At 39.9% G+C, this 19,913-nt stretch overlaps 2 protein-coding genes across 7 annotated transcripts in view; both read left to right on the top strand.

Annotated features, from left to right (window-relative positions):
- ppp1r13bb (protein phosphatase 1, regulatory subunit 13Bb) overlaps nt 1–4,637 on the top strand; it is a 31,881-nt gene extending 27,244 nt beyond the window's left edge. For 2 of the 3 annotated variants that reach the window (XM_080882650.1, XM_080882649.1), the window contains exons 11-18: nt 103–236; nt 639–1,092; nt 1,414–2,198; nt 2,280–2,417; nt 2,509–2,642; nt 2,742–2,908; nt 3,089–3,288; nt 3,518–4,637. In XM_080882650.1, coding sequence (XP_080738776.1) covers nt 103–236; nt 639–1,092; nt 1,414–2,198; nt 2,280–2,417; nt 2,509–2,642; nt 2,742–2,908; nt 3,089–3,288; nt 3,518–3,559 — 2,054 coding nt within the window. In that variant the 3' untranslated portion in view covers nt 3,560–4,637. The remainder of the gene's footprint in view (nt 1–102; nt 237–638; nt 1,093–1,413; nt 2,199–2,279; nt 2,418–2,508; nt 2,643–2,741; nt 2,909–3,088; nt 3,289–3,517) is intronic. The other variant, XM_080882651.1, reaches the window with a different exon arrangement.
- A 2,515-nt stretch (nt 4,638–7,152) lies between these two features.
- daam1b (dishevelled associated activator of morphogenesis 1b) overlaps nt 7,153–19,913 on the top strand; it is a 47,230-nt gene continuing 34,469 nt past the window's right edge. For 2 of the 4 annotated variants that reach the window (XM_080882627.1, XM_080882623.1), the window contains exon 1: nt 7,153–7,286. The gene's annotated coding sequence lies outside the window, so the exon portion shown is untranslated. The other 2 variants (XM_080882625.1, XM_080882626.1) reach the window with 2 other exon arrangements.

Genomic DNA, 19,913 nt, shown 5'->3' with positions numbered 1-19,913 from the left:
CTGCCGTTTAAGACTAGTGCTGATGGACATGCTTTTTCAAGTCACTTGTGTGATCTTTTCTTTCTTTTGCTCTCCACTAACTGTGTCCTGTTTATGCCATAGCTAATGAAACTGGTTGGCCTACTCTAGGCAAGCCCAGTGCAACTCTAAAACCTCCTGAGAGAAGAGACTCAGGGACTGATACCCAGGGCAAAAGTGCTCCCTCAGGCTCCCCCGGTGCTCCAAGTGCAGAAAAGGTACGTCCTCCTAAACTCCTTTCATTGAAAGCAAATGGAACCGAAAATGGAGAGCATTTGTCTTTAAAATAAAAAAACATTTTTTGAAACATGTTAGCTTCAGTTATAAGGCACAACCTTCACTTTGAAAGTGAATGCTCTCTGCTTTTCATCTGCATTGCACTTTACTGAGTTTCTATACAGCTTGGAGAGCAAAATGGCTAATTTTTGAGACAGGTCGGCATGTTTCATGCAAATTATGGGTAACCACGGCAACCTCCTAGGCCTGTATGATACCAGTTGCACATATGGTAAATTGGCTGCTGAAGATGGATTTTTATTCAGTGGGAAGGAGTGAATCTTTCAATTTTTTCTGCATATAACAGCTGTTTTAATGATAAATGCCTGTATGCTTCTTCACAGGTGCTAGACTCCAAAATGGCTGTGTCCTCCCCAGCCATCAACAAGCCGCAGCCACCACCATACGGATCCCACCTCACCTCCGCAAACTCAGCCAGCTCCTTGGAGCGCCGTAAAGATGCACCTCCCCCACCTCGCCCACTCCCAAACCCACCAGCTCCCGCTTGGCCCCGTGTGCCCCCCGCCACAGGCTCGTCCTCCCAGCAGATCCAGCAGCGTATTTCAGTGCCACCAAGCCCCACCTTCCAGCCTAATGCACCGCTCTTTCCTTCTGGAATGAGTGAACGACTGGATCCTCCGCCAGCTGTGGCAGTGCGTCCCTTCATCCCAGACAGAGGATCACGGCCTCAGTCTCCCCGAAAGGGCCCACCTACCGTGAACTCTAGCTCCATCTATCACATGTACCTCCAGCAGTTGGCGCCAAAGAGCCAGCCACTAAAGCCTGCTATTAAAGCAGGTAAGAACTGAGATTTTGGGACAGTTTTCTATGAATCTTTTGCCCAGAAATTGAGAATATTTAGTTAGTTGCAGTCTGAAATGTGATGATATACTTATATCATATAAATCAAATTCTTTTAAGTTTTCAAGTGTGAAAAAATAAAAGGAATTTTAGGGGCGACGCAAGCTTTGAGGACATATGATAGACAATTTTAACTTTGGTATTTCAGACTGCCAACTCTTGTTTATTATAAGCAAAATGAAAAAGTGAATTAATAATGAAAGTAATGATGGCATCAATGCCCTCAACTTTAACTCTACCATGTCTGCTCTCTCTTAGTATACGGGAAGCCTGTTCTCCCCTCCAGCTCGACGCCTCCCTCGCCTCTGTCTTTTGGTCAGTCAGGAGGGGCCTTCCCATTGCTCCAAGGCCAACCCAGTGGTGAGGACACATTAGACGGAGAATATGACGATCATGAGAGCTTCCAGCACCTCGAGCCGTCAGCACCTCCTCCCAGTGTGGAGAACATACCACGGCCACTCAGCCCAACCAAGCTGACGCCAATGGTACATTCCCCGCTGCGCTACCAAAGCGACGCTGACCTCGAAGTGCTCCGTAAAAAGCTGGCCAACGCTCCAAGACCACTGAAGAAGCGCAGCTCCATCACAGAACCAGAGGGTCCCAGCGGACCCAACATCCAGAAACTGCTCTACCAGAGATTCAACACTCTTGCAGGAGGCATAGAGGGAAATGGAGTTGGTGGATCTGGAGGTGGGAGTGGTGCAGGTAATGGAACACCATTTTATCAACCAAGTAATCCTCCTGGATACCTAGGAGGTGACCCTCTGGCTGATACAGACAATGGGAATCTCCTCTCAGAAACTCCGCTAGCGCCAACACCAGGCGAAGAGGAGCCGGGCTCTGACGCTCCCCCTGCCACTACTGATGCTAATGACAATGAGCCAGTGGCCTCACCAAAAGGAGGGCACATGGATCCTGCTGAAGCTGAGGGATCAGAAGACAACAGCAACAACAACGTGGGAGGCTCAGAAGCGGCGCTGCCCAGCCCTGTGCCGGAGGTCACCACTCCAGAGGAGAGTGGCACAGGGGTCTCACAACCACTGGTGAGAGACACACATACACAGACTTTTATTCAAAGAAATAAAAGTGCTTCAAAGGCTCATCCCTCCTCTCTATTATTACAGGAGAAGCGAACAAACCTAAAAAAACCAAACTCTGACCGCATTGGTCATGGCTTCAGAGTGAAGTTTAACCCTCTGGCTCTCCTGCTGGACGCCTCGTTGGAGGGAGAATTTGACCTGGTCCAGAGGATCATCTATGAGGTGTGTTCTGATTCTATTTATAGACTTTGTTTTATATGTGAATGTAGTTTAAGCACTCATCTTTTTTTGTTCCGGTCCTTCCTTTTTCCAGGTGGAAAATCCCAGCACTGCCAATGACGAAGGCATCACACCCCTGCACAACGCAGTGTGCGCGGGACATCACCACATAGTCAAGTTCCTGCTGGATTTTGGAGTGAACGTCAATGCTGCTGACAGTGATGGATGGTGAGTCCTCATACGCAGGAAAACTGGATGATGACGCAAAATGCAAAGGTTTATGTGACCTGTTGTATCCATATTTCGTGTTTGTGTGTGCTTCAACAGGACTCCTCTTCACTGTGCAGCTTCCTGCAACAGTGTTCATCTCTGTAAGTTGTTGGTCGAGTCAGGGGCCGCCATCTTTGCTAGCACCATTAGCGATGTGGAGACTGCTGCGGATAAATGCGAGGAAATGGAAGAGGGCTACCTCCAGTGTTCCCAGTTTCTATACGGTGAGAAACATCACACCAATTGGTGTGTACAAATTCTAGAAAGACTTCCAATCCTTTGAGTCCAATCGCTGAGGCTGTAATAAAAATAATGTAGCAAATGTAAGATTATACTTAAATATCCTGATTGTATCCTGAACTGTAAATTATACTAACTGTTTGTTTGGATTCTCTTACATGCAGGTGTTCAGGAGAAGCTGGGCGTAATGAACAAGGGGACGGTGTACGCTCTGTGGAATTATGAAGCCCAAAATCCGGACGAGCTGTCGTTCAGTGAGGGGGACGCCATCACCATCCTGCGACGACAAGACGACAGCGAAACGGAGTGGTGGTGGGCACGACTCGAGGACAATGAGGGCTATGTTCCCCGCAACCTGCTGGGGGTAAACGTCACTCCTCCCACCCCCATTTCAATTTTTTTTTCAATCAAATTTCAGCTTTGTTATCCAAATTTAAGTTTAAGCAAAAATGAAAATTTACCCTCGAGCTGATTGACTCTTTGACTTTTTAGTTAGATGCCACTTACATGTACCATTGCAAAACAAGAATTCATCAAAGATTTCAGTGACTAATAATAATAATAAATCATTTCTCCTGTTGTTTGCTTTGCAGCTCTATCCTAGAATCAAACCTCGTCAGCGCTCCCTGGCATAGTGTCTCACTCCACTGACCTGTGGCTAACAGCTGGACTACTGACACGACCAAGAGCAGAGAACAACAAAAGAGCCTGGTGCTCTCTCTTCTCCCTGTGGCCATAACCTCCCCCCTGAGCCTTGTGCTTCTCACAAAAATCCTTTTTTTTTTTTTTTCTTTCTTTCTTTCCTTCTATGAAGCAGTGGGCACAGAACTCGTGACACATATGCTTACAAGCTGCACACACAAACACAATGAAACACAAGCACTCCGATGTTTATTAAATGACTTCATCCCACCCACAGCCCTACCCCACCCCCACCTCTCTTCAGCCTGTCGCTCTGATATTGTCCCGACTTGGATTTGATCCCGTTTCAGTGCCAGCTCTGTAACTGACATCAATTTGAAGAATCAAACACTAATCCTTGTCTCAGTATTTCTTGCAGTGTTCACACTTGTTTAGCCATCTCCCTACTGAGGTCTGTGGTGGCAATGGTTTACACGACACTATATTGATAACTGGAAGTTCATCTTTAAGGTTGGGAGAAGTCGCTGATTTTTTTTTTCCATTTTATTTTATTTGTTAATGTAATGTAATAAGAGTTATTGGACATGAAGTATTTTTTTAAGGCTAATTTGATCCCTGTGACTAAAACACTAATGCAGAAAATATGTACTTTAATGAAGGCCTAACCACCAAAGATGAAAATGCATCAACTTTAAATCTATTACTCCCTGTGATCTTGCAGAATTGTTGAGTGAGATAATCAATTGATTTGCTGCTATCAGAAAGGATTATTAGTTCTCAGACTTTAGAGTCCTTCGAGACTATGCTGTAAATCCTGAGTATTTTTGTCAGACAGGCCAGTGAAATTCCAGTGTATTCAAGAAAAGATGAATATAGATTTGACAGTTCGCACATTGCCATGAATTGCATTTCACAAACATCGTTGCAAGATGTGATTTCTTTATTTATTTTTCTTCCGTTAGTGTCATCTGTTCAGAATGTGGATGCAGGATTGTTGCGGATGTGTGGCGAGAACATTAATAAATTATAAGTGAGCCTTTGAACAATAACCCCTGTGAGCTGGTGTGCGTCATTCTGTGTGAACCAAAGTTACATCTATATCTATATATCATTCTACTCTTTTAGCTGTTGGTTCTCAAACTGTGGAGCTACGGATGGTCAGATATTGGCAACTATGTGTGCAATATAAAGGGAACCTAACGTGACTTGGAATGATTTTGGAAGAGGAAATAATAGTTTTACTGAAGCTTCTTTTGTGTTTAGCTTTGTTAAGATAAAATTCAGAACTGGTCCTTTTTTTTATTATTATTATTATTATTATTATTATTATTATTATTATTATTATTATTATTATTATTATTATCATTGATTGATTGGAAACACTGGGGTGTGAGGGTTCAGCTGTTGGTGGGAACTGTTGGGGGAACATAACCTGCACATAGCCAACGTGTCAAATAATGAGGTCAGGTTATGTCTATTGTGAGCATCCACAATTGTAACAGTATTTTTAAGAAAAAAAGCATAACATGTCCCTTTAAAGATCTGATATAACAAAAATAATGAGCCAGGCCAGAATCAACTTCTCATATTTAGTTATAAAAGATTCATAGCATAGGGTGGGTTTTTATTGACAGCTTTCATTAAAAGTTTAATCTAGCCTCCAAGGTCAATATGAAATATGAAAACAATCTGCCAAACCATCTTGCTTTGTTTACCCTTCTTGAGGAAGTGGAGTTTGAACTGATTTTAATAAACTGTATTAATAATCTATATTCAGTCATTTCATTAGAAACCCCCCACTGAGTTAGGTTCTTTTAAACAGGATTATATGTGACAATACCCTAAATCTCAGGGTTTAAAATGCTGCTGATGGGAAATTTTATTTTAGTTCTTGTGTAATTTTACAAAGATGGAAATATCTCTCCGAACACCTTTCTGTTCTCAGATGAATGAAAATGCATTCCATGAAAGAGTTCAGGTCTTAGGAGGTTAAAATTCAAAAACCATATCCAGAGAGAATAGAAAGTAGTCTTTCTTTGTAAAATTGCTATATCACCATGGATGAATTATGCTTAACTAATTGCCTTTGGTTAATAAGCATTTAAAACAGTTTGTCTTATAAAATTCAGTTGTGAATTGCAATAAAACGGGCATCTGCAGTAGTACACTCCAGATGTGCACGTGCATAAGATGTGACAGTTGTCAATCAACTCCATGATGCCTACAGCAGTTGTTTCATTAGTGGCAAGGAAGAGGTTTGCTTAGCAGCAGCGTGGTGCTAGATCGAGTCTGCAGTGCCTTCAAAGCAAAGCCAATGAGATATCCTCATCTCAAAAAAATAACTTCATGCTGTGTATCAACTGAGACTTGCATTATGCAGTTTAACTTTGTTTCCACCGGAGGGCAATAAACCATCTCAGATGACTTGTCTTCTAGCTCCAATCTAGTACTAAAGGGTTTTTCATTTACATGAAATTAAAATTAACTTAATAAAACTATTTCCCTGTTACTACTATCACACAGTACTCAGTTTACAGCTGTTACAAGGACTGTTATGCCAGGTTCTATTAGAAAAGGCTTACAGGAAAGTGTGCATTAACTAATTAATAGCCATGTTTTAAATCCACTGCAAAGGACAACACTATCCCACAGAGAGAGCTACTTAAAAACAGATCAAACTTTCTTAAATCCATCCAGCCTGTGAGCTGGTGCCGGACTGGTTTATAAGGTCACAAAAACCAGCAACCTTCTCCTGTAGTTCCTATGGAGACCTGGCTATAGTCCAGATATCGTGCTGAGCAACACAGCTGCTTCTGTAGAGGCCCAGCTTGATCACCAGTTTGATGAAATGCGTCCTAAGCTTGCCTTTGTTCACTGTTTGTAGGTGATGAGATGGAGAAGGGAGGGTTTTCTGAGGCCAGAGTGACCGTGGCAGCTCTGGATTTTTCTAAAGTTTGGAACTGACTGCTGGGAATAGTAGGAGGGTGAGAAGTATGAGAAAAAAGGCACAAGTCATACAGGACAGATAATCTCATTGTGGTGTGAAGTACATTATAAAGAAACTGCTGATGGAGAGTTTAGACAGTTAACTGTAGCTAAACTGGGAGATGTTTTCTAAAAACAAAAAATACATATTAATATAATTGCTGCAGTAATTTCCCAACTGTAAGAAAAAACCCATTTATTTAAAATATTTAAGGCTTAGAGTTTGAGCACCTTAATTTTTCTTCTTGATTGTTCCATTGGCTATTTTTCAAAGACAGGATGAAATCTTCACAATTAATAAACTGGAACATGGTCATTGTGTCTAAATTAATTTAATTTTTTTTCTTTTTTTTCTAACACAAAAATACAAATCAAATAGAAAATAAATAAAAGTAAAGTAAAAACAACAAAAGATCTACACCTCCAGAGCATTTAAAACCTAGCTTTGACCTCAACCTTCAAATGACAACGATATTTAGGCTACTAATTAAAAGGCAATGGTGAACAGCGCTCGTATCTTTCTACACTACAACTTCCATGAAGCAGTGGACTACAGGTTTGGAATAATAGAGCGCATGCGCGTTACCTGCTCGAGTAAATCGATGACCTCATGAGCAGCCCGGACCAACCAGTCGGTTGAATTCTCTGCCTGCCGTCTGCGCTGAATGTTTTTCTTGCGCTATACCTTTTCGAGCACATGAAGCGCTTACCAGAAAAAATGTTCACCGTAACGAGGTAAGCGGACTGTCCTCAGACAGAACTTTACCGTTAACAGCTAAACCATTAAACCGCCCGAGAACCCACACCGCCGGTTGGGCTGCGTTGTTGTTGTTGGTGGTGGTGGTTGTGACCTCCGTACCGGTGTGGCCGGTCAGTGCTACAGCCGTCGTTGACATGACTGCGGTGAATTTACTCGAGCTGTCTTTGTTGAATTTTCACTGATGCAGCTATTTACTCTGGAGCACGCGAGTATCCAAAAACCTCGCCCGGACAAGGTGAGAGTCCGGTACTATTTGCATGTGTTTTGCAAATTGCTTTTTGTTGTGTCGCCTCTACCTGTTTGTGGAGTTTATTAAAAAAGAAAAAGAAAGGGGGGCTGTATAGGCTAGATAAACCCACTAAAGTTTGAAAAAGTAGGTCTAAAGAGGACCTTGGCAATTTCCTTAGTGGTTTTTGCCACGTTTTTATAATATCTCTTATAGTGTAACTTATTTTTTGGACAGGACAGTGGTGTTATAATGTATTAAAGAAAATAAAGGTTAATGTCTGAACTCTAACCTGTGCTCATAATTAACTACTGAACCTGTGTGACCAAAACTAAACTTACACCAACTCACATATCCACGTTTAAGAATCTAAATGGAAATTTTGGCTAATATTATTTAGATTTTTGGAAAATTGATTACAAGAAGGCCACCTTTACTATTTGGACAAATGAATCACAAATTAATTTTAATAAGCAGATCTTTATTGTGAACTTTGGCCAATGTGTACAGAGCTGGAAAGTAAGCCTGTCAGAGTCTTTAGGCACAAAGGTCCGTGCATGATAACGTTTAACTCTCTTTCATGTACATTAAGTTTTGATTTGAGTGCAGAGACATGTGAGTAAAGTACAAATATCCTTCAGAACGTTTCTTCCCTCTTACTGCCCAGCTCTAAGACTTTGCCTTTCCTGAGTTAATATTCACTTCTATCAAGTAAAATCACTCTTTTGAGAAGTCATGAAATCATAGGTCACAACACAGAGATTAGCACAAATCACCACGGTGGTAAGCTTATTCCCTGTTGGATGTTTATCAGAAAGGACTTACATTCCCGAGAATGAAAATGCTCTAAATCATTTTGGGGGGGGGGGCTGTGTGTGCTTGTAATGGGCCGCTGCTGTCTTGTGAGACGGCTTACTGCTGTGGTGTGATCAGCAGACGTGTTTTCACTGTAAACACTGGAGAAGCCTTACATGATGTACCATGCTGTTATTTTGTCGACAGCATTAATGTGCAGACAGGGAGTCGGCTGGATACAGATGAGCATCAACAGGCCCTGACATTCAAATTACAAGGTTTTTTTTTTTTAAAGGGGCACTTTGCAAGTGATTAGTCTGTGTTGTAAGCACATGCTTTCCCAAGTGGGAATGTTTATCCAGTGGCTATGATATAATTGGGTAGTATTAACAAGCACAGATATATTGGTATTTGTGTAACTATACAGATTTGCAAATAGTGTCTAACTAAAATCACTTTGAGGCTTTTTGATTCAACTGTTTCTTGTGGTGAATCATCTCACCTGGCCACCTTAGACTGTGTTTACCTAATGTGCTTGTTGGGTCCTCTTGCCTGACTGATGAGCAAACACAACAGTGATGCATGCACCTTTACAAGCCTTGCTGCTCTGTGTGAGTTCAGTTTATCAGTTGCTGTTAGCAGCTATGTCAGGTCAGCTTTTGGTGATCAAAAGCACACCGAGTGGTGCATTATGACATGTTGTGATCCATCCCGATCTCATAGCAAAAACGTGAAATAGTCACTCAAAAGTAATCTATTTGATCATGTTCGTGGACATGTATTGTCACACTTTTAATGACATTTGGTACAACTCATTTCAATAGGAAGTACGTTTCATTTCTGCAGCACTTATGCTGTCCAGAATCATCAACAGGAACACATCTCTATGGAAACCAAGGAAACAAAACTTCATAACAAAGGGCAGCCATAATCGCTGTCTAAGTCTAACTCAATAGGTTTTATATCTTAAACCTACAATAAGTAAGTTACTTTTAATCCCTGAATAATAGGGCTGTGACTCCTTTTGTGATATATTTCAAGCTTTTCTGTTTTAATTTTGATTATTAAGACTGGCAGGTTATGGAAATTTAGAAATACAGAAATCTATACATGCAGATCATTACGTATGATCTGTATTTTAAGTTTAGTTTCAACTGTAATTTACTCAAACTTAGTTCATTACACAGAACCACAATCATGGGGAAGAATCATGCTAACACCTTTTCATATGAATGTTTATCTTTTTGAATTAAATCACAGAGCAAGTGAACTTTTTTTGTAACTGTTTTAATTTGAGTTTCACAAGAAAATAAAAGTAGGAAAATTGTATCCATAATGATGATTCAGTAGACTAAAAGATGTGTCTACTTTATGAAATACCTTGAGAGTTATGCCTTCTCCAGACGTGCGCAGAATTCAGTCACTGCAACTGCAGTTGTGCTGTTTTTGTTGGCAGTGGTCAAATGTTGATGTTTCATGTCATCCTCCTGTTGTCACAGACGCAAACACACTGCCGTGCTGTTGGAAACAGACTTTGACAAAAGCTGTCCCTGGTGAAATCGACTGTGCCATTGTGAATGTCGGTTATAGTTGGCAGCAATCGGACTTATGTTCTCTGTCCTTAAATTTCCTCATTAGTGCTCTGAGACCAGCAGAGCATTATCAATGTGCAAGTAAATGAATAAAATCATGCTTGTCTCAGCCCAGATATGCCTCTAATTTTCACCAACTGGAGTACAGAATTAATAGAGATGTGAATAGCACAAGTATCTGATAATGTATGAAATGGAATGTGACAGTTTTGTCATGCTGTATTAAAAACTGGGAAAGCGTTTGCTTCAGTTTGTGCTCTACAGAGCAAACTATCAACATTGAGTGTGCCAACCCACAAACTGCAGTGGTGTATTTTATCTGCTTTTCTGTCTGTCAACACACACACACACACACACACACACACACACACACACACACACACACACACACACACGGATGGAGAACTAGGCTAATGAACTGAGTGTTACGTTTCACAAGACCGTCTACATAGCAGCTGGGTGGGGGGACCTCCCTGGGAAGCTCACATTAAGTACTAAGGGTGGAAGAGTAACTGACAGTCCTGACAACAAGGATGGGGGAAGTGTAGACTAATCATTTTCTTCAATGCTGGGTGTCATTCAGGAGTGGCTCTGGCACAGCTGAGCACCTGAGGCCACCATGTGTGCGTGAAAGTGCATGTGCATCCTTTAAGGAAGGATATGAATGATATTCTGTGAAGTAGTTACTATAAATCATGGCATCTGGGAACTGGTTTAACTTTTTCCCATACACTACATTAAATGTACTGTAATGTCTAATAGCCTTAGTTAAGCTTTTAAAAGATAATTATTTACTGGAATAGTCAAAGTGACTCTCACAGTTACTGCAAGCAAGGTAGAAAGTAGCAAATCCAGTTAGCACATACCATAGATGGTTGACTTTGTTTGACTCATGCTAAATGTTTCACATCCTAATTCCCTCCCTGTACTGTTTCCACAAGGGTTGGGCAGTCTGACTGCAACTGTGAGAAAACAGAAATCCATCTGCTTTCGGTGAATTCCGCTGTCATTACTTCATGGGATTAGTGAATTGGTGGGGTTAGGTTAATTGGTGATTCTAAATTGCTTATAGGTATGAATGTGAGTGTGAATGGTTGTCTGTCTCTTTGTGTCAGCCCTGTGACAGACTGACGATCTGTCCAGGGTGTACCCTATGGTTGCTGGAATAGGCTCCACCCCACCACCCTCACTCATCATGTTGATTTTATTACCACACCTACTTCATAGGGGAAAATTTGAATTTTAAGTTGATCTCCTGTTTTAAAACTGGAATAATAATTGTATGTTTGTATTTTCGCATTTTGCTGATCTCCACTGGTCTAATCAGTTCCATCAACTGGGCGGAGCATGAATGAAGAAGCCAAGTTTCTGGTTTAATATTTGACGGATTTTTATTGACGAAGTGACCTAAAAGTCTTTCCTTAATTGGTTCCTCTGGGTAATTATGGTTCCTACTCTTCCTGTTGGTGCTAGTGCATCATGCTCTTAGATCAAGCTCTCTCTGTTTGACATGTCGTGGATCCTGTGGGATATATGTGGACCTGCAGCACTCTGCTCTCCCATCACAACAATAGGCCTGTATGACTGTTTGAATGTGCCATTCTTTGTGTGGTGTGCTTCACTTGGGCCAGACAATGGCTTCATTTAGCATCCCTTCTCTTTTTGAGGCCTGCTCTGTCACCATGACACCCCTGCCATGCCACACCCTGCCCCCAGTCTGGTTTAGCTTTGCACTTGTTTTCTCTCTTAGGACAGCTGGGCTTAGACAGCCATTGTTGGCCACACCCGAGACCCAACCTCACGTTTTCAGGATTGTTGCTCTGTGGCCATGTGTTCACAGCTTGCTATAGTTTTTGAACTTGAGAATAAACTAAGGCTGCCCTCAAGGTTGGTGCAGACCTGTTAAAATTATCTAACAAAGAAAATCAAACACAGAAATAAATCTATGATTGAATGGTTTCCTGCAATGCTTTATGCTAGAGGTTAGAAAACAAAGATCACCTCTGCCAACAAGGATTGTGGTGTTGCAGTATAACTGTGACGTTTAAAAATAATATCTATATAAAGTTTTTGCCTGTTACTTTCTAGTTGGCACTTTAGCAGAGTTGATCATGGTATTGCATAGCCAGTTATATTTATTCTTTTAAGTTTCTACAGATATTGCAATAATATTGTGATAGTGAATTATTTTGTTTATTAAAGTTGGCAGTAAAAAATCTGATATTGTTACAGCCCTTACTAAAAACATTCACATCTTTGTGAAACAAAATATAAACTCAGTGGGAAAGAGCTAAGCTGAAGATCAGACATTACATATAGTATATCTGCTTTTTCGGACATCAGCCAAATTGATCACAAGATGAGGCGTGTCAGAACCTGGCTGGATTACTACCTCAGCTAAACAATTTACTGAAGGAAATCCAGGATTACAGCTACTGATGTGTGATTTGTCTTTTTGTTTTAACTAGAAAGAAAGAATGTGAAACCTGCCATCATCCTTTTAGTGCAGAAACGCACGTATTTCATGACCTGGAGGCCGAATGCTTTGTTAACTTCTCTTTTTCTGGCCTCTGCTTTGCAGTTTAATTCACATCAAGCAAAACAGAAAGAAACTATAGTTCTATTAGTAATCGGTGCATTTTTGTACCATGAGCTCTTCATTACATATGGTTAACATTTATATTAGTAGATGAGTTGAGATCGTCACACAATGAGTGAGCACTGATTGTGTTTTTTCCACGACCTCATTGACACTTGACCTTTGAGATTGTCCATAGTTGAAAGGGCAGTACACCCTGTTTCTAGCTCAGCCTCTCAGCTGCAGCAGATTTTTCGTTAATGTGTTTCAGGCTGACACACTTTGGACTTCATGGTAAGTAATGGATCCCTCATGGAAAGTCATTCAGTTTTATTAGCAATGAAAAATGCATCACAGCTACATAATGTAAGGTGGATCAATAACAGCAGTCACTGCAGGTGTCTCAAACTGTCATGTTTTACTTGCTGTTATTACATTTAGAATAAGAATATAAATTCTGAAGATTATTAGCCTCCATCTGCTGAACGCAGTGTAAATATTGGGCATGGTGAGTTCGTCCAAAGCCCTTTATAGTCACTGATTTTTGCAGCACAAATTATCTCCAAAGAGCAGCTTCCCTCAGAGAAACCAGCCTTGATCTAGAGTTTTGTGCTTCTATAACTAGAACTGGGTGACCTATGAAATTATATTTTGGGCTGATCTGAACGTGTTGCAGTTGTGCCCTGGAGAACACAGTACAAGCTGTGCTACTTCTGGCTTCCTTTTTGAGATTTAAAGAGATAAAGACTTTACGATTATGATACCTGCAATGTTGATGTTTACACGCTGATGGATGCAACCTTCTTATTGCAGTCTGACCAGAGGAATGTGGAAACATTTGTTTTAAAAGTGAGGTTGAAGTTCTGTACTGCAAATTTCATCCACAAGAAGGAGATCACACCAACTTTAATAGAATATAACAAACTGTTCTATGACTAAAATTAACATTTGTGATGTAGTTTTTCTGGGTAAAGGGTCTGTAATTTGAAATAATTGTCTCGGGGTGTATGGTATGTCACATGATGGAGACTAAATTAGCTTTTTTTGGTTCATGCTGAAGTCTCAGAATCACTTAAACTTTTCATCTTGTGTATTTTTCTAATTATATAATAGTACTGCTTTGCTTTTGGAGTTCAGTTGTAGTTAAGTTAGAAAATGACTGTTCTCTTGCCAGGCTGAAAGAAATAAGTCAAACCTCAGATTATCATGACAATGAGCTTCAAAATTAATCAAATGTGTGTCTCAGCCACAAGATGTGGAAAGAGTATATCCACGGTCGAGTTCAAACAAAGGCAGCATGCAGTCCTGTTCTCTGTATATGTGTGTGTCTGTGGGGGAGTCCTTTATAAGCACGATGTTGGTTGGGAGGGTAGGGTGGATTTTATAGGCCAGGAGGGATTCACGTTTCAGCCCATGCTCGCCTCTCTCTTTTGTCTAGGTCACGTTAATAATGCTAACTCCCAAAAGCAGAGATGTGTTAAAATTAGAATTCTGTATGAGTGTGCAGTTTTGTCAGAGAGTAAGCAACCGGTTGGATGCCAGCATTTTGTCTGACAGCAAATTCAATCAGTTCAGGTTGCAGCTTGAAGTTCTGCTAATAGCTGTTCAGTCCCTGAAAGCTGACGTGCATTTAGCATATCAAAGTGAATCATATCACACACTATGATGCAGCTTTGTTTCTTGCACAAACAGGTCTTGTTCTCTAGCGTTTCACCATCAAGTATTAATAGTCACAGCATTTCTTTAATGTTCTAACTTATAAATCATTGTAAATGATGAATGTCTACAGCTGGAAAAGGTGATTGATGTAGGTCCTGGAATTTCTCAGGGTGTGGACTCTATCTAAAAGTAGCAAAATATTAGGCTTGTTTTTATATTTGTCTTAGACAAACCCCAGCAACAATGCTGTTACCTCATGAAACTGAATTTCAAGCCTTTGGGATACATATTCAGTTTCCCATTTTACAAACAACGTGGATTTGCACATTATGCTGTTTTTCCTGTTTTCATTTCTTCAATGGATGAGGTCAGATGCCAACTTGTTTAAATCTTCCCCAGACACAAACCAAAGCATGTGTGACAGGCTTTGAAACAGCAGACAGATATCAGATTCAGCCCCAGATTGTGCCAGAGCATGGCATGCTTTATCCTGCTCTTAAAATACTGCCCTACCCCTCCAGAAAGCAACACTCAAGTTTGAACAAGTTATCAAGCAAGAGAACAACGGGAGAAGAATGTTTGGGCTATGCCATTTATCTTTCTGTTATGCTGGATGATGTAACTTTATCAGTTTAGACGTTTAAACTCAGGAAAGGATTAAGACTCTGCCGTTGTTAGCTTCTTTTGGCCTGATCATGGATGGACTTCACATGATCTGCAAACTATCACTGCCTCGATTCAGGATAATCCTCATAATAATTTATGTGATGGAAAAAAATGTCTCCTTTGTTGCATTAATGCCTCTTAAGCTGAGATGTTGTTGGTATATTTGACATAATGTAATTTCCAGTTAATTGAGTTGGCATGTCAAGAGCCAGTAATGTTAGTCATGCACATTCTTATTGAATTAGAAGTATTTGCAATTGTTTTATTTTTAAAAGTTCCTTTGTTTCTTTGTTGTGATGCATATTAAAACTTTTGACAAATTACAATCATATGATCTTAAATTAGTCAGAGCATGGTCATAGATTCATAAAATATTTCCAGAAACAGTATTCAAAGATTCTTTGTTGTTAATAGATAGTCACTTAACAAAATTCTGTGCAGTAGTTCAATATACACAATAGGGAAATGGTATATACAATAGAGAAACGTTTAAATGGAAGTACTGTATTATGAGTTGTGAAGTTTAGTCTTTTAAAGCATGAGGTGTGTATGTTTTTGTATAGAGTTCACAGGTATGTGAACCACCTCAGTCTGGGGGTTCTTGTTTTTATGGTCAGAACTAACAAAATACACACAAACCACTAAAGAGCTTATAGCACCGAGTCGCTACACACAAAAGTACATGCAGACTAATATGAAACGTCTTTCTATATAAAAGATAATCAGAGGATCTTCTTTGTTACTTCTGGGAAAAGAAGGCATCCTGATTTTCCTTGAAAAAGATTTCAGGCTGCTGCTCGAACAAGCAGGATTCCCAAAATATAACACATCTGTGTGATAACAGCAGTGTACAGAAGTGATGAAAACAGCCATGTAGTCAGATGAAACCGGTTAACGGTTAAAAATGTTCTTGAGCAGTGATAGTTTTACAGCTGCTTGTTTCAGTGTTGTAGCCACAAATCTGGCTAGTAATTCAAGGCTTTTAAATCTCCTTTTTCTTTTTTTTTCTTTTTTTTTTTTTCTCTAAGCAAAATTGCAGTAGTGTTAGCATAGCATATATATCTACTCAACAATCATTCAGTTGTACTGCTTCCCTGAGCACAGTGTTGTTTTCCAGGAGTTTGCGTTGTGCAGCTGATAGCTGTGACGCCACAGGGCAAAGGCTGTCAGGTCAGTCCTGTTAAACAGCAGGTGGCCTTGTTAACGTCCACAAACATCTTTTTTTTTTTTTCTGCTGTTTATATTTTGGCTTCATTTTTTTTTTCTTTACAAGGCCCAGCTCTGAGGAGAAGCTTCTCCAAAATATTTCCTAGTTTTAGTTTATTGTTGTAGCATCTAGTTCTCTGGTTGTTTTCCCCCTACTGTTATCATGGCACACTTTAAGGTAAGCAGCTTTGTAACTTAGCCATCCTGTCGTGCAAGATGGCCATCTACTGTATGGTGGCTTAGTTTTACTTCAGACTTTGCCTCTGTGCCAGTGAATTAGTCATGCGTCCTGCTGGCATTAAGCCAGTCTCACATCCGTGTTAATGGCCATAGAGGAGACTCAGACTTTGAACCTTTTCTCATGGATTTTCGCCTGGTCATGTGTGACACACACTAATGGACCCATGTGCTTTGAAGCTGTCTTCACCCACGGAGCAGACTGGATACTGATTAGATTATGCTGGATTATCATTACTTTGTTTGATTTGATTTGTTTACTTATATTTTACCTCTACAGTAATATTCAGTGCACTGGGCTGCCTCCGCTGCCTTATCTCTCTGCACGAAAACTTAACCACTGATTTCTCAGCGCAGTGCCAACATCTGGAGGGATCAGCAAGTTAAGCCATGGCCTTTTAACCCTCAAGTTCAGTCAATCCATTACAAGCACGATCACTGCAGCTGCACCATTTCACGTCATAATATTTTTGCAGCAGTGTCTTCCACTTCTTCCTGGAAGACTTTTTTTTTTTTTCGTTGCTTTGCTGTAGCCATAAATTCTCCAGGTTTGCCTAAATAAAGATGTTATTTTACAGTTTGAGGGCAGTAGAGGTAAAAAGGTTCAGAAAGTACCCTACGTGTAGTTTAGTTTTGATACAAATCCACACTAAATATAAGATTAGGGACTGTTTCATGGCTGAAAGATAGCTTTGTTTTTTATTAGATAAATGAGCAAGGAAACAACTTGAAGATAACAAGTACTTTGTCAAAAGTCCATTGAAGCTTTAATATGAGTGAGAACATCTTGAACTCCTGGTCCTCTTACTGGCTTTTTCCAGAACTTACATTTCAATTCACTTATCTCAACAAACTCCACAGAGAGAAACTTTGGGATTGAGTTGAATGGGCCGTGAAAGGCTACAGGAAATAAAAGCTCTGTCTTAACAAGTACGTCATGATGTATAAATGGAAAAACACCAATCTCTATGCTTTTTCCAGTTTGCTACATGTATCCTCTTTTAGATGCACTTTCACATTTTTTCTTTTTTTTTTGTCTTATTTCAGAAATACAACTCCATTCTTCATGTCGAAAGTGTTGTATCCAGCTGCTTGGCTGCGTTCTGCAGATTAGTAGATGTAGAAGGTTATGCGGGCCTTCTGAGATGGACCTGGTTGAGGGAGTAATTACAAGCTTTCCAAAGGGTGGAAGGGACCAGTAAGACCCTTTTTAATCCTGGCATTTAATTTTGTGAATGTTAGGAGGGTCTCCTGCAAGGGAAGGGCTGCATGGTTGGAATTTATAGATATAGCTCCACCCTGAATGAAACACATGCACACGGTGAAGCGCTGTAGCCTTCCACCACATGATACGAGCCATAATATTACGTTCCCCCTTCACACATTCCTTTGCAGTAGTTGGAGAAAGTGTTTTTTTTATTTAGCGGCTGTCAGTCATGATTCAGCTCAGACATCCTTATTATTACTGTGCAGCTGAACCTTGGGTTTATTTTTTTGCACGTAAGGGGGTGTGTGTGTGTGTGTGTGTGTGTGTGTGTGTGTGTGTGTAAATTTTTTATTTTTTTTAAATCTTAATTTGTGTGTGCTTTTGACTGGCTCCAATGATTCACACTGTTATCTGAACAATAAGCTATTAAGTTATTTTTTACATTACCATCACAGCTGTACTTTTCTGCAGCCAATCAGGTTTCTTGTTTCACAGCTGATGTGTTGCACATTGATATTCAAGCTTCAGCAGCTTGAATATCTATATATATATATTAGAGATGGACCGATCCGATATTACGTATCGGTATCGGTCCGATACTGACCTAAATTACTGGATCGGATATCGGAGAAAAATAAAAAAATGTAATCCGATCCATTAAATATCACGAAAGCACCTCACAAAACTTGCAACACGCCGTAACTCACCTCAGAACGTTAGCACGTCAGAGCAGTATGCATCACGTGATAGAGCGGCTGTGGCATGCGGGACCTGTCGGTGGTCTGGATAGCATTTGGAGCTTCGCTAGCAACCCAGCATTTCATCTCCGACAAAGTTATCCCTAGAGAAGTAAAGCAAGTGTGTAAGTCCATCTCTGAATGTTTGTAAAGCATTCCTGCGTTAAGCTTAACAAGCGACTGCCTCTCCTGCTGCTACTTCAATCATGAAACTGCTTAACGATCAGCTGATCGGCTTTTCTGTTGCGAGTCCGTGTCTCTAGTTTGCTTTTGGCCCACTTTGCACCAGAAAGAGGAAACCAGCGGCTGAACAACAGCAGCACGTTTAAGCTTGATCAGCTGTTGTTAGAATGTATTTAATATTACTTTCTACTCCAGGATCTTTTTCTACGTAGCTGACGCTGGTAACTGTGCAGGGGCGGATCTAGCAAAGTTTAGCCAGGGGGGCCGATAGGGCATTAACAGGGAAAAGGGGGCACAAAGACATACTTTTCTTTCTTATTCTCATTTAAAATGTCTAGCTTTTAATAAATAATTATCTGACACCCAAAGTTTTAATTTGATGTAAAATGAATAGAAGTCAATTACTGTATATAGTAACTATTAAGTCTAATATATATACCCTAGTAAGCTATAGTACTTTTTCCTTTGGGAAGGTACCATCTGTGCAGTCTGCAATTTTGTTGAAGAAAGATGTTGAATCTATTTAATATTTCTTGAAAAATAATTGATTTCTGTGCATTTTTTTTCCACACTGCATCAAATTAAGGTTGATTACGTCGATTAAGCATCATGAGGTGGAGCGTGAGGGGTGGTTCCCTATTTTTTATTTATTTATTTTTGTTGTTGCTGGGAGTTGGAACCCTATTAGTTAGGTTGCTTAATATTTATGCTAAGTACTCTTTAAAATACCAGAATAGGGAGGATGGTGTAGGTTTAAGTTTATTAGATTGATCAGTATTGCTGAACTATGAAAAAAATTTTTTTGCATACAGGTATAACAGAATAGCTTTAGTGTAGTTGTTGTTTTAAACTTGAGTATGAACTTATACAAAATGCAGCAAGATATTTAAAAAACAGTTTTGTTGATTAAAAAACACTATATCGGATTCATATCGGTATCGGCAGATATCCAAATTTATGATATCGGTATCGGACATAAAAAAGTGGTATCGTGCCATCTCTAATAAAAAAAAAATATATATATATATATATATATATATATATATATATATATAGTAGCCATAATATGTACTTTTGTTTGTTGGAAGTCATAAAACAGGGTAAAGTTTAACTCTGTGCTTAAATGATTAATGATTAACAGAAAGGTTCAGTGGAGTTGCTGCCAGAGGATGGCTGTTCCTGATAATTCTTAACCTGCAGGTGTAATGATGCAAAACCCTCAAGCTAGTGCTGTCATAGATTGTCATTCAAGCATGCACATGCTGCAAGATGAGCAGTCTACCAAAGAGAAAAACTACTTGTTAGTGACACACCGTTTTATCCATGATAGTTTAAGCTCATTTTTCCAGACTCTCCTCATCCACATTATTCTATTGTTGTCTCATTATCCTAAATGTTCAGATTGCAGGTAGAAGTAAGGATGGTAGGACATAAAAATCTTTATTTTATAAACTTTTCTGGATTTCCTTTTTAAAGAGGAGTTCATAAAAATGCTACACATGAAAGAAAGCTACAC

The sequence above is a fragment of the Rhamphochromis sp. 'chilingali' genome (genome assembly GCF_963969265.1).
Source record: "Rhamphochromis sp. 'chilingali' genome assembly, chromosome: 5".
Classification (NCBI taxonomy): Eukaryota; Metazoa; Chordata; class Actinopteri; order Cichliformes; family Cichlidae; genus Rhamphochromis; species Rhamphochromis sp. 'chilingali'.
Note: the sequence above shows the minus strand (reverse complement) of the source record. Positions and strands in the feature narration are given on the sequence as shown.